Source organism: Tauraco erythrolophus, chromosome 22, assembly GCF_009769465.1.
Source record: "Tauraco erythrolophus isolate bTauEry1 chromosome 22, bTauEry1.pri, whole genome shotgun sequence".
NCBI lineage: Eukaryota > Metazoa > Chordata > Aves > Musophagiformes > Musophagidae > Tauraco > Tauraco erythrolophus.
The window spans coordinates 684,479-699,073 of NC_141486.1; the positions used below are offsets into that span (position 1 = coordinate 684,479).

The following is a 14,595-nucleotide window of genomic DNA, read 5'->3' on the forward strand; positions in this document are numbered from 1 at the left end:
TGTGTGCCTTCTGGGCTCTAACAGGTCAGAAACACCCATAATATTCTGTTATTCCCCCTGCACAACTACCCCAGCCTATCCTCACCAAGCTGAGACCATCTCCTGCGAGTGGCATCAGGGCCTCAGAGCTTCCCGGGCAGCTCTCTCCTTGCACAGACGGGCACAGCTCCCACAGGGACCGGACCTGCAGGGGTGTGGGTGACTCCACACAAAACGGGTGCTTTGGCACTAATCAACCAAGCTGAGTCTACAAGGGCACAACTGCAAGATCATCCAAAACATCAGTGAGAGCCCTGCCCACCAAAAGCAGCACAGCAAAACACTAAACACTCCTATTCCCAAGCCCTCTGTTAAACCAGGAGAATTTCAGGTCACCACAACATGGATGTCAGGTGCCCTCTGAGATGTCCCTGGGCTCCAGCTGCCACCTGAGATGGGAGTGCTCCCTGCTAGGTCCCATGTCATATTGCCAACCTCATGCAAGTACCCTCTGACATTTAAAACACTGTTAGAGGTGACATTTCCAACCAGAGTTGCTTCCATACTATGCTCCTCATAGATATTCCTGTTCTGTGTGTGTTCACTTTTTGAAAGCTTGGCAGATGATTGAAAAATGCCTTCCATGCTTTTTAGTCTCCAAGTGATTTTGTCCTGCAGAATTTCCAAGGAAACATCAGCATCCAAGAAGCCCCACTTGCTGCTGGCCAAGTGCCCTCTGCAGTCACTGGCAGGACGGCCCCTCCTGAACACATCTGACCAGCGCCAGGTGTCGGCCGCTCTGGGGTCGCTCTACCCCGTTCCACCATCTTCATGCAGCTGATGAAAGCTATGAAAAACACGAAGCAGGCAAAAATGGAAGCAGAAGGGCACACAGCAAAGCAGACAATTGGCTCATGCCCTGCCTCTTTTTTTCCCTGCCTATCTACCATCAATATCCTACACACCTTCCTCTCTGCTTGTGAAGACAGGCACTCTCCTGCGTGTTTCCATGCGGCTCGGAATCAGTTAGGCAAGCTAATGAATAGCAATGCAGCTGGCACCGGGCGAGAGCAGCGCTCTTCCCCTCCCTCTGCCCTCCAGGTATCTCTGCTTGCAGATGACACAAACGGCAGCTCTCCTCCTGGGCTAACCCGGCTTGCCAGCGGGCAGCTGTGGTGAGGGCAGCTTCCCTAGGGTATGAAGACGTTTTGATCCCTTTGCTTCCCCTCCTGCTTCCTCTGCCTGCCTACGGCTGCCATCCCTGCCTCACAGCCACAGCCCGGGCAGCAGAGCGGGCACTGGCAGGCGGAGGGGGCAAAACCAGTTTGCTACAGGGCTGGAAACAGGTTCTGTTGGCCCCACAATTAACGACTGAGTTTCTGCCTTTTGTAGGAGCAGTCAGGATCACACCTCCAATTCATCCCACAGGGCAGGAACTGGAAAATTCTGTACTTGTACTGCTCAGGGCGAACAAAAAGAAATACCAGCCCAGAAATGTCTGTCACCCGCCATACTGGACGTGCCATGGCCACCACTGAACAAGGAGAGACACCACTGAACAAGGAGAGACACCACTTTCACCAGGGCTCTCGATATCTCTGTAATTTACGTCTTTTGTTACGGCTGAAGCACAGAATGAAACAAAAACGGGCTTTAAACCCATGAAGACTTTCAACCTCTTTGGACTTAAAATTTAAAAAAAAAGGATCCAAAAATTCTGACTGAGAGTTTGTCGTTGCAGAGTCTTTTGGGGGTTTGGTTCCCGTTCCCCCAGGTGACCCAGTGGCCACGCTGCATCCCATCCTCTGCTTCCGACCCAGCACAACGTGTCTAACACTGCGTGGCCAGGCAGAGTTTGGGAGGCAGCAATTGCCCGTGAGCCTGAACCAACCACGCGGGTGGAACACACACACAAACAACAACGCTCCCCAGCTCCAAGAGAAGCCTGATGGATTTTTTTGGTCAAAACGCGTCAGCTCATAAGCGAAGCTCCAAGTGGAAGGTTGAATCTTTCCCTGATGTCAAGCCCAATCTTCCAAACCCAACAAAGTCCCGGACAACCTTAGTTTTTGCACTGAAAACCAAAACTTGTTCGGAGATTCCTCCTTTGCGACTTCCCTTTTGTTCAGGGCAGCCACTGTGCCGGCAGCGTGAAGCAGAAGCTACCGGCACATGGGATTATTCCAGCTTCCTCCAGATGCACAGGTACAGATTCTGATCGCTCTGAAGCGATGCCAAAGACAGTAACCACTGAGAGCACTAAGAGTCGGGACTGATAACAGGCAAGTTTAAGCACTACTCGTGTGATAATTACATAGTTGTCAAAAATATATAAGCTGCCAGCACACAGAAAACACAAAGTTTGGAATACTTTGAGAAAGCAAAGACAACCTTCTGCCCTAGTCCATCACGCAGTGAGCTCTGTGTAGTTCTCTAAGGAGATGTCTTACCAGGCACCAAACAGCACTTTTCTGAGAGCATCTATTCCCGATTCTCCTGTTTCCACAAGTGACTGACAGGATCTGCAATCGTGTGTGTTAACTGGGAGGTTTTTCCCACTATCCACCGTAGCACTGGGAGAAATCCCTTCACTGTGTACACTGAAATACATCCGGAAGTTGTGATGCAGATATCTGCTACAGTTTCATGGCTCAGCCCATCTCAAGTCTTGATCCAGCAAGGCACCAGCACTTGTGCTGGCCTTTAAGCTTGTGAGACTCAAAGGGAACCCTGAAAAGATCTTTCACTCGATAAGATCACTGAGATCCAGAGGCAAGAACCCTTTCCTTTCCTCACAGAGTCTGGCGTCTCGCATGGCTATGATAAACTGCATACAGAAGCTGAATATTCACCACTGAAAACACTAAGTAGGTTTAGCAGTCACCATAGAATCACAGAATGGTCTGGGTTGGAAGGGACCTTCAAGATCATCCAGTCTCAACCCCCCTGCCATGGGCAGGGACACCTTCCACTACACCAGGTTGCCCAAAGCTCCATCCAGCCTGGCCTTGAACACTCCCAGGGATGGGGCAGTCACAGCTTCTCTGGGCAACCTGTGCCAGTGCCTCACCACCCTCAGAGGGAAGAGTTTCTTCCTTGTATCCAAAGTCCCTCTCCAGCTTTCCTGTAGCCCCTTTAGGTACTGGAAGGCTGCAATAAGATCACCCCAGAGCCTTCTCTTCTCCATCATCATGAAGTGATGCTGGGTGTTTTGTCAACGACGTCTGTCTTAAAAAACCCATATTCTCATGTCTTTTGAACTGTTCTTTTTCCTGCTGACCCATGAAAGGGAGAAGAAACACTTGAGTCATTTTGCTGGTGCGTACAGACAGTGCCTAACATCTCAAAGGCGTGAGATCATCAGTCACTGGACTGGCCTGGGAACACTCAGAGGCCCACACTGACCAGTCAAATGGGTTTTCAAACGCAGACAGTAGCTGATGGTCAGAAATCCTTCATGGCTGCAGAATTCAAACTGAGAGGAGTTACAGAAAAGGAGCAAACACTCACCATGAGGTTGCAATTCCACAGGGCTATCACGGACACATAAATAATCACTAACGGTTTGTCACCATGGAATTTCTTGGTGTTTCATTGTCACATATGTGTTTATTGTAGTATCAGGCCAAAACATGGTTGCCTGAACTCTCCTGTTTATGCACCAAGATTACTGCTACTCTCTTTCTGTGTTATTAAAATCACTTGTGTCCTACAGCACAAGGTGTAGAAGTCACAATATCTAATGGTCACCTAATAAACTTGTTGAAAATGATCAGAGCGGAGCACGCAGAGGGAATCTAACATTTGTCCCAATTTACTCACACCTTGTCAGCTGCCCGAAGAGAAGTCTCTTTTCCCTCCTCCTTGTAATTAATCCACATAAATATCTGTAGTGTTCACTTACAAATAAGTGCATGGAAGTAAAAGAATGTACTTGACAATCTCTTCTAAATGCTCCAGCCAAACTCGAAGCATTTTTAAAGACATAACAGGAATTAAAATATAATTTTTCTTCCTTGCTCTTCCCTGCATGTACAATTTTGCTATATGCTTACAAAGTTCTAAGAAAGTACAAAATTGTAATAGTAGGACAACAATATCCAGAGCTGGATATTCTGAACATCTTAAAATAATCTCCAAGCAAATAACCCTGAGAAAACGGGAGAGGGAAATCCATACTCACCTGAACGTGATCTGTCCAGTTCTCCTGAGTCATGGTTTTCTGAAAAGACAAAATTACTTCTGAATTGTCTTAGAAAAGGGAGAATGCTACATACAGCAAGCTGAAATTTAACACACCATCTTCCACACTGGCATCAACTGTGATTGAGGAATGCATTGTGGAGCACACGGGAAACCTCTGCTTCTCATATGTCACCAGCCGGGGCACGGCAGCAAAACGCAGCTTCGACGGAGTAATTCAGGCAATTCAGACTTACACTACAGCACACGAGACAAAAAAAAACCCACGTGCAATCAGAGTCCACAGGCAACACAGGCCCTCACCCAGCAGTAACCCTTGTTATTCCCGGAGCTGGTTTCTGGACTCAATTTGCAGAGAATTAACCACCTCAAGAACGCCGCAAAGCGCAGCAGCGTTTCGGAACGCCCCGAAGCTCACACGGGGCTCCTGCGGTGCCAGAGGCATCGCCGAGCAAAGCTGAAGCAGGCCATGGGCCAGCAGAATGCACGGATCATTGCTGCTGCCTTCACCTCAGATTTGCAACACGTCCGTGGACTGTTCCCCCCAACAGCGAGCCCAGCGCAGAGCCATCCCCACCGGCCCCGGCGAGGGAACGGAGCCCAGGGATCATCTGCAAGGCTGAGCCTTCAGAATACAAAAATACACACTTGTCTCAACAGCCAAGTCGTGAAAAATCCTCTGGAATCATGAGGTCTGGGAAAGGCAACTGGTAAGTTAATATCCCCGTTTCAAGGTAGTTCAGAGCCAGCCTTGGGGAGGAACTCGGGATGGGACCTACTCTCCACTCTGCCAGGAACACAGGCTGCGTGAGACCGATCAGTCACCGAGGGCTGAGCCTCACCCCACTTCTCAGAGGTAACAGCGATTCCTAGTGCCACTTTTATGGAAAGCTACAAGAGCAACCGGGCAGTAAGAGCCTCAAAGAAAACACCTCTGAGGTATACAAGCATGTAACTTAAATACTAGTGAGATGAAGGAGCCATTTAACCAGACCTCATACACAGCTGAGAACGGTAAACAGAGAACACCAAAGAGCTCTCAGAAGAAGGGACTGTGTTCAGAAACAGCTGCCAAATGCACCTTAATGGAAGTAACTGGGCAGCTTGGACACTTTAAATCAAGCAAATACTACAAAACAAAGGAAGTGGAAGGCCAGAGAGAGCAGAACATCAGATCAAGAATCCATTCCACTCTGCTAAATAAATACCCCTGGATAAACGTTTTCTACTCTCTCACTTCAGATGATCGAGCTCTCTAGAATGATGTCATCCAACATTACAGCTTTGAGATGCAGGACGCTGAAACGCTCTGTCCTCCCCAGGTCTTCTGTCAGTGAATCTGGCAGGCAGCAGACAGACCAGAGCCTTCACTGATGGATCAGGAGGTCTTGGAAGCAGAACTGGCTGTGCCAGAATGGTGTCATCAGATCACCACCACTCAACCCTATCTTCACGTTCAAAGTACTTGGGGGTGGGGGATTAGAGAAACGCGTGCATCTGCCTTCTACTGTCAGAACATCAAACGAATCCTCTTTTGAACAAAAGAACAGACACTTCTGGAGGAGGTGTCTCATTTCCTGAAAACTGGCTCTCTGAAGACTGGGTCAATAGTACCATACATAGGAACAACCTGTTGGGCTCTGTTAAAGCTCTGTTAAAAAAGCCTCTTGTATCTACAAGGAGAAAGTCTTCTATGAACTGCAGATGAAACACTACTCTGTTTGGCAAATACAGCTTGATAATTCAAAATTCAAGAAATGGAACATTTTGCTGCGATATTCAGTCTCTTGTGGTCCCTGTCCTTCACAGTCCAGTTGATACACCTGGATACAACACGTGCAAGCTGTTTTTTCCAGAAGAGGCCGAACAAAAACTTACTCTCAGCTGGTACAGTCTGTCTCCAGGCACAGGATAATGACAAATGCCAGACCATCAAGAGTAGCACCAAAACTGCCTTGTCAACAAGAAAAGAAATGTGCTCCCCAACGCAGTGTGCTCAAGAGCATCCAAAGGGCAGTGACTTGGCTCTGTACACTCATGAGAGGGCAGCAGAAACCATTGCCAAGTAATGCTGCAGAGAGTCAACCTCCAATCTGCCTCCTAGAAACCTTCTCCTTAGAAAGAATTAATGGCATCTTCTTATTTCTACAAGCCCTCAGTGCCAGGACAAGTACCAGCGTTTTTGGAAAGAGAATTTGGAGGCTGGCCAAAAGTGAAGTTAGTTCAAAGAACGGTTCAGGAACTGAAAGTATGACCATTTTGCTCAGCTGTAACAAGGCTGTAAGCACAAAAAAGCTTCTGTGGCAGGTTTGGGCCATACCTATCACGGCCAGGCCACAAGCACCAAAGCAAAGCGCCTACAAAGAACCCAGCAACGTGGAAAACCAGGTGTTCTTGAAAAAAACCCAACGCACAACCCCCAAAAAACCAAACCCACCAAAAAACTCTTTAGCCAGTATGGTCCTGCTTATTTGAGACGGCTGAGAGAAACTGAACATATGGAGAGCATCCCTGACCTACCTACAGGTGTCGAACGCTGCTGAGGATGCCGAGGTGAACAAGCATCCAGCTCCAACCAGTCAGGACACCCAGTCATATGAACGGACACACAAACTACTCACTCACACAAAAAACAGGTCCAGTGGGAGATCCAGTGCGTTTCTATAGAATAACAACCACGATGAATCACAACTTGCTCAAATACTATCAACGCGTTTCAATCATGTCAATGATGTTATTCAGAACACAAAATAAACAAAAAGCCTCATTCACACCCACGCCACACAACACGGACACGTACCTCAACGAACCTCTTGTAGAAGAGGTAATGCAGAGTTCTCAAGTGCCGCTGATTTATGACATTAGGGCAGAGAGCTAAAAGAAGGAAAAAGACATTTAAGTGTACAATGTGGCTGAACTTCCTTGAAGTTTTACTGTCTAGACGTTACATTTTTCCTTCCCCACTTTCAGACTCGGTATGTGGAAGGCAGGATGCCATCACGCTTGGAACAATGAGGGACACACACACACATTGTCAGCTTATCTAAACTATAAACTGTTATTTACACTTTCAACCATGATTAGCAATGCAAATCCTCTGCTACTGATATCTCTGGTTCTACCACCCTTGAACGATAAGATCCACTTGCTGGTTCAATATGCTCCACAGTCAATGACTTCACACCTTTAATTAGGTGGCATCCTCACACAGGCACCACCTCCAGTCTCTGGGGGCTGCATTCTTTTTGATTTAATTGGAACCTGTGCTGTTAATTCATTGAAGCAGTTTTGAACACGTTACTCAGGATGTAAACTTGTGGCTAAAGTTTATCCGATAAAATATTTATCCATGAAAGAGACTCCATATCCATACAAAGAGGGAGGTGTCTCTTGTTTTGCTGAGCTAGCAAGCAACAGTTGTTGTTATTATTTTTATTACTGTCATCTTCATTAGATATGCTTCACTACAACTGCAAAAACCAAGATCTTCACATAGCACCTTGTTTTGAAACCCAGTTTAATGAGAGATAAATGCAGAAGATAAACTACATTAACTCAGATTAGCATATGTATCTGTCAGCTCTTGCTAGATGCTGGCACGTGTACAGGGAGAGATTTAACCAAAGCCTTCACTGGGGTTTCAGTGGCTAAAATCAACTCACTGTCAGGCAGAAGACGCAGGACCAGCAATCAGAAACGGTAACAGAACACTGTAAAGTGAAAATTCTCTGCAGCCTCCCTTTAATCAGCGTACACAGAGAGAAACCAGTGCTCCCAACTCCAGGGGCCTGGGAGCGCAGCACTCTCCGTGCCCCACGCATGGCACGGCCAAGGATTGAAATCTGAGAGAATGAAGGCAGATCTTGGAATACCAGACTCTGGAATCAGAGGGATGTGAATTGATGCACCACTGGTCACTGCAGCTGCTCGGAGTCTCCTGAAGCATCACTTCGTAACCGGAACGTTCCATCTCAAACAGAAACGTTTAAAGCCGTCACTTCTAAGCTAATCTTCCACAGTGTGACGACATATCCTTGCCCCCAAAGGACCTGAGGAAATTATTGCAATCATCCTACAGGATATTATCCCAATAAATATGGTGATCTTTCCTCCGGATATTATCCCAATATCCGGAGGAAAGACCATCAGCTCAGGGAAAGGAGCCTTCTTTAAAGAAGGTAAGATCAACATAAAAATTAGTAATATCACCACCTAACTTAAAGATTTCAAAGCACTTCAGAAAGAAACACAGCATGACTGCTCTAGGTCACCAAAAAGATCCATTGAGTGTTTTTTTTTCAGTGAGCTTCTAGAGGAAATATCCAAAGCACAGGACTTGGCAGAATTGTGGGATTTTAAGTGCCCAGCTATCTGTGTGGAAAGTAGGACAGAGGAACACAGACAGACTGGAACATTTCTGAAGGCACTAGTGACCTCTTCTATTCTGATGGAGTGAAAGAACTGAGTTGGAATGCAGTTTTCTGTATTTTATTACAAAAAAAAAAACAGAGAAAGATTGATCAAAAACGTGAAGATGAAAGGTAATTTGGCAAGAGAAAATGAAATGAAGAGTTCAAAGCTCTAAGGAAAGGAAGAACAGCAAAATAAAAACAACGTAATGGACTTCAATAAACTCAGCAATCTGGCAGGTAAGATTTCATGTGAAAATAATTTATAAGTGGAAAAGGAGTTAAGAAGAGCTGGCAATGGAAAAATTGGAAGTGAAGTATGAGACTAACTGCTAAATCAGAAGCTTTTATTGATCTCAAACACAAGAAGGAAGTGAAAAGAACGTGGAAACTGGATCACACACATTCAAAAGAACAGCACAAACACATTTTAATCAGAAAGCCTGAAGTAAAATGTGAGATGCATCGACCAAAAGCCATAAAGGCAAGAGAAATTCCAGATAGCCTTTTGGAGAAAAAAACCCAACCAAAATCCAACAAAAATCTAATGGTAAGGCTAGAGAAGAACTGGCATAGGTTGTACCAGAGATGGTAAGCTTTCCACCCTGGAGGTTTTTAAGAACAGGTTCCACATTCCATGTCTATTGGAAAAAACAGAAGGAGCTCCCTTGGCTTTGAGGCATGAGGGTGAAGCAGGTGATACTGCAGAGTCTTTGACAGACCTTTTCCCTGCAGTTTCATGACCTTCTACACCTTATATTTGCCGAGACCAAAGCACTTCAGGGCAGAGCAACTTACTCAAGGTCACAAACCTCATTGAGTGAACAGGAGTCTCAGGTCTCCTGAGCCAGAACCAATGTTCTGTTGGTCAAAGCAAAAGACAATGTCCTCAGCTTTTCTGAACAGGGACCATCCTTCTGTTCAATGTTTGTACAGTGCGGTTTTGGGATCATGACTCAGTTGTGGAGCACTAGTGGAATACAAATGGTATATAATACAAAGACTATCAAAGCACCTCTTTGAGTATGTGTTAACTCTTAACTTGGTGGTTGCACCACAACAGTGCTTCATCTGAACTGTATTTCACATCTGTGACTGACTCAGAAACAAAAATCCCAGTCTGCTCTCGGCTGTTAGCAGAGAGTCAATGGCGATTAGCAACACGGAGGAAGTGAAAAAGAAATCTGTTTGTCATGCTGGGTATGAAACCCGCAATACACACTTATTTCACTCAGGTAACATTGTAAGATGTGTCTACTGGGGACATGGTGCAATATATTTTTAGGTGTGGTGCGTGGCTACCCCTCCCAGGTGATACGCGATGCCTCCTGAGCTGGGCTGTGGACCCGATCCTCTCTTTACGCTGCACTGAGAGCCTGGCTGCCATTGACAATGAGACTCCTTCACTCTGTCCTGGCAGAACAGAAGGTCCCAGACAAAGTATACTTTGTTTGGGGATAAAGTAAAGGAGTCTTTTTTAAATAAAATCAGGGTATGTGAAACGCTAGAGGCTTTCACCCTGGTATTGCTCAGGATTGCCGGGGAATCTGATGAGAAGCGAGCTGTGCATGAGTCTCTCAGTGTATCACGAGATTAGTCCCTAAAGGCGAATTAGTGGAGGGCAGGGCTGGACTCAAGAAAACCTCTTGTTATTGTAGCCTCAAAGATGCAGTAGTGTTTCTCATAAAATGCTCAGTGCCACTACAGATCAGGGTAAGCGGTCCTCAAAGAGGAAGGTGAAACAGCAGAAGCCCCAGACTGGCCCCAACCCCCTGAGCCACCTGCTAGCGTTGCTACCTGGAGGAGGAACAGGGAGCATAGCACAGGGGTTTCGATCCATGCCTGAAGGAAAAAATGCTCCAGTGTGGTCTTTAGACATGTGTCTGCATATGATAAATTCACACTCAAAACTGCAAGTGCCGTGTCAGCTTTTTCAGTGAAAAAAAAAGCCTGGAGCTGCTGGCCAGCTTGTCTCGGTCAAGAGCAGATCAGATTCTACTGCCCGAATTTCAGTAGACAAGAATGTAGCTGAGAAGGTCAGGGGCCCAGAAAGGATCCAGGCATGTTCATGGAATGGTCTATGTTGGAAAGGGCCTTCAAGATCATCCAGTTTCAGCCCCCCTGCCATGGGCAGGGACACCCTCCACTACACCAGGTTGCCCAAAGCCTCGTCCAGCCTGGCCTTGAACACTGCCAGGGATGGGGCAGCCACAGCTTCTCTGGGCACCTTGTGCTGGTGCCTCGCCACCCTCAGAGGGAAGAATTTCTTCCTTATATCCAATCTAAATCTCCCCTCTTTCAGTTTAAATCCATTGCGCCTTGTCCTGTCACTACACGCCCTTGTCCAAAGCCCCTCTCCAGCTTTCCTGCAGCCCCTCCAGGCACTGGAATGCAGTTCAATCCCCTTCTCCCTCCGCAGTCTGACTCTGCAGCCACTGTGACCTCAGGCTCCTGCCTTCTAACTCCTTAAGCCCAGAGGTTCTCCCCAGTCGCGGTGCCACGCAGAGACGCGCTGGTATTCGACACGAGAGCCAAGACGCTCTGAAGGAAAACCGCCATGGAATTAGGGGGGAAACAGCCCTTGTGAAGCCAACGGAAAGGGAAGGAACAACCTCCGGCTGTGGCACGGACAGGTAAAACCGCTCGGCATCTCCTCCTTCCCAGGGCGCTCCCGCGGAGCTGCAACAGCCGCTCCCCGCGCTCCGCCCCGGCACCTTCCCGCGCTCCGCGCTCCCGGCCCGCCGCGCGCCCCCGCGCAGCCCGCGCGCGCCCCCTGCTGCCCGCCGGCGCGGGCCCGCGCGCCTCGCGAGGGAGATGGCAGCGACGGGACATCAAGGGTTAAACCAAGAGGGCGAGCGGGCGGGCGAAGGGAGACAAACGCTTGTCTTGGTTTCTGCTTGTGAAGAGCGGTAGAAACATGTCCGCAGCGTTCCCCAGCAGCAGAAGGACGTGGAGCTGCTGGAGCGGGGCCAGAGGAGGCCACGGAGATGATCTGAGGGCTGGAGCATCTCTGCTATGGAGACAGGCTGGGAGAGTCAGGGCTGTTCAGCCTGGAGAAGAGAAGGCTCCGGGGAGACCTTCCAGCACCTTCCAGTGCCTAATGGGGCTGCAGGAAAGCTGGAGAGGGGCTTTGGACAAGGGCGTGTAGTGACAGGACACGGGGCAATGGCTTTAAACTGAAAGAGGGGAGATTTAGATTAAAGATAAGGAAGAAATTCTTCCCTCTGAGGGTGGTGAGGCACTGGACCAGGTTGCCCAGACAAGTTGTGGCTGCCCCATCCCTGGAAGTGTTCAAGGCCAGGCTGGATGAGGCTTTGGGCAACCTGGTGTAGTGGACGGTGTCCCTGCCCATGGCAGGGGGGTTGGAACTAGATGACCTTTGAGGTCCCTTCCAGCCCAAACCATTCTGTGATTCCATGATTCAAAACTTGAGGTGCTCAGCTGATCCATGACCCTGCCACAGGACAACCAGAACTTACGACCATGCGTCCAGTTACCACCTCTCTTCTATCAACGCCACTATTATCTGATGAGGACAGTTACACCTTTCGGAGTGGTGTCACTTCGACCTCACGCTCACTGAATTCTCAGTGAAAAACATCACTGAACTCTGCGGCAAACTGGTTGTGCAAAACCACAACAGAAAATAGCCTCGAGCATTTTGAACCCAGGCAGGGTCTGTTCCCTCGGCTCCGAAAACTGTTTCGACTGAAACTTGCACTTGTAAATCTAAGTCGATCTCACAGGATCTCCAAAGAGTATTAAGTAATTAGCCTGCAAAAGCTACGGGCTCGTTAAACTAGAGCATACTGACCCCTGTGTGAGAAAAGACTCTATAAAACTCAATTTCCTCAATCACGTACCATTTCTGCCCAACTTCTTCCTTCCCCAACAAAGCTCATTAAACAGAATCCACACACGGTTTATTGGGACACCTTTGAGACTTGCAGAAAATCTTCCACTTACCATGCACTGCTTTGTGTGTTAACAGGAATAAAGTTCAGAAAAAAAGAGGTGGACTAATCTCAGATGATGTTTGCTTGTTTGCTGTTTTTTTTTTTTTTTCCCTGAGGTTCCAGACCTTTTTTATCCTGGGCCACCTCCTATCTGGCTCTGAAATTTCAGACTGGCAGTTACAAGGACTGTTTCAAATCTTAATGGCAGATCCACAGCTGAGCTTCGCTCAGCAGCCAGTGAAATTCACTGTGAGTGGGTAAGAGTGAGCTCGGGCAGGGAAACTCGAACGCAGATTTAGAACTGCACGAACTGAGTCACGTACACGTCTGCCTTCTCATACCAAGAAACCCCGTCCTCCTCCAGCCTTTCTCACCGAAAGCCACTTCCCTCTTCTGCCGCTCTCGGCCTCTGTGAGCACGCAGGAGTCATGAGCAGACAGGAGGCAGCGGCAGGCTGCGGCGCCGAACGAGCCCGCAGTCAGCTTAGGTACCAAGTGTGAGCTCTCCCCTACTGCTTTTGGCGGAGCTGCTCAGGGCAAGAGGAACGAGGGGGGTTCATGTGTTCGTTTTACCTAGCCTGCTCCCTTCTCCCTTCTTCTCTTTCCTCACAGTCAGATTGGCTCCACTAAAGGATGGAGAAAGAACACCTAGAAATCCAAAGGAAGGGAGGAGAGAGAGGTGGGAAGAAAAGGAAAGCCATGTTATTCCAGCCGCCACCATTTCCCAATTCGAGTCAAGCAGGACCAGCGCTAGGGCAGAAATTCCTCTGTAGGCATTCAGCCCCTTCCAAAGCATTTCAAAGGAGACTCAGTCACAGTTTAGCAAAGCGTGACGTCCTGCTCCGAATGACGTGCGATATTACATCAAAAATAAACATTTACTTTCATATACGTGACTATGAGAGTCATCCAGCACTGGTTTTAGCTGCCCTAAATCTGGCATCCTGTCTAATCAGTGGCCCACATCCCTTCTCACACCAATAGGGGTGGACAGCCCCCTCTAGCACTGTGGACACTGTAGTTTGCACAGGATAAATCACTCTCCGGAAGAATAAGCAGGAATAGGGTCTGTATCTACCTCAGGGAACCTCCTCACCAGTGAATGTGTTGTGGAGGACCAGCAAGATTTGGCCATTATTATCAGCAGCTACAACATCTGGGTCACCATCACTACACTACCATCCCACAGAGGGCACCTAAGATCAACAGCTAAATGCTCCTCTCCTAGATTATTATTTTTTTTTAATTTCTCAGGATTTTGCATGTGAACACTCATATCATTTCACTACTACAGTTAATATCACACCCTCGGTGGATCTTTCATAAGGAAAGGGGAACAACTCAATTCTCTTTACAGATTGTAAGAGACAACACTGACTAACAAATGACCAACCTTGTAAAGGAGGAAAAATTACTGAAGATTAGCAGACTCCTGGGAAGGTTTTAGATTTTGAATAAACCACCCCCGATATGTCTCAGCTTTCACACCAATGTTCTAAGTTTAATTTTATTTACTTATCCTCCAATGAAGGTATGTAAGGATTATCTTACTGATTTTTGAACATCAGTCTGAAGATATTAAGATTAATATGCAATATAGTGTTGCTGCCAGGTGTAATAAGCCCACAATTTGTGGTTAGAAAACACTTTTCAGTCCAAGAAAAGAGAATTACATATCTTGGGCTGATGGTGGCAAGCTCTGCAGTGTAAAACTAGCGGTGCACCTAAAGGTGTCTGACGCAAGGTCCCAAAGAGAAGAAAAAAGATCAACGGTCCCCGCTAAAAACCAAGCCGAAACGAAGCAGATTTTGTTAGATAACTGGTAGGGAAGCAGGTCTATTCAGTGACGTAAAATGTGTTACTTCTCTCAGAAGGCTGCAAGGGCCGTAAAATTCCCTACCACCAAGCCTAGTTTATGCAAAGAATACAAAGGGCTGTGAGGCTCCTGCTTCCCAAGGGTTATCTCCTCCCAGCTGACGGACCCATAACTCAAGAAAACAGATCCCCAGATGAATAATGACTTGCCTCTTATGTGAATGGAATGGAGTC

At 47.5% G+C, this 14,595-nt stretch overlaps 1 protein-coding gene across 1 annotated transcript in view; it reads right to left on the reverse strand.

The window, feature by feature from the left end:
- EXD3 (exonuclease 3'-5' domain containing 3) overlaps positions 1 to 14,595 on the reverse strand; it is a 331,172-nt gene that overhangs the window by 170,277 nt on the left and 146,300 nt on the right. The window contains exons 10-11 of the mRNA XM_086625151.1: positions 6,983 to 7,056; positions 4,163 to 4,201 (exon numbers count right to left, since the gene is read on the reverse strand). Coding sequence (XP_086481277.1) covers positions 4,163 to 4,201; positions 6,983 to 7,056 — 113 coding nt within the window. The remainder of the gene's footprint in view (positions 1 to 4,162; positions 4,202 to 6,982; positions 7,057 to 14,595) is intronic.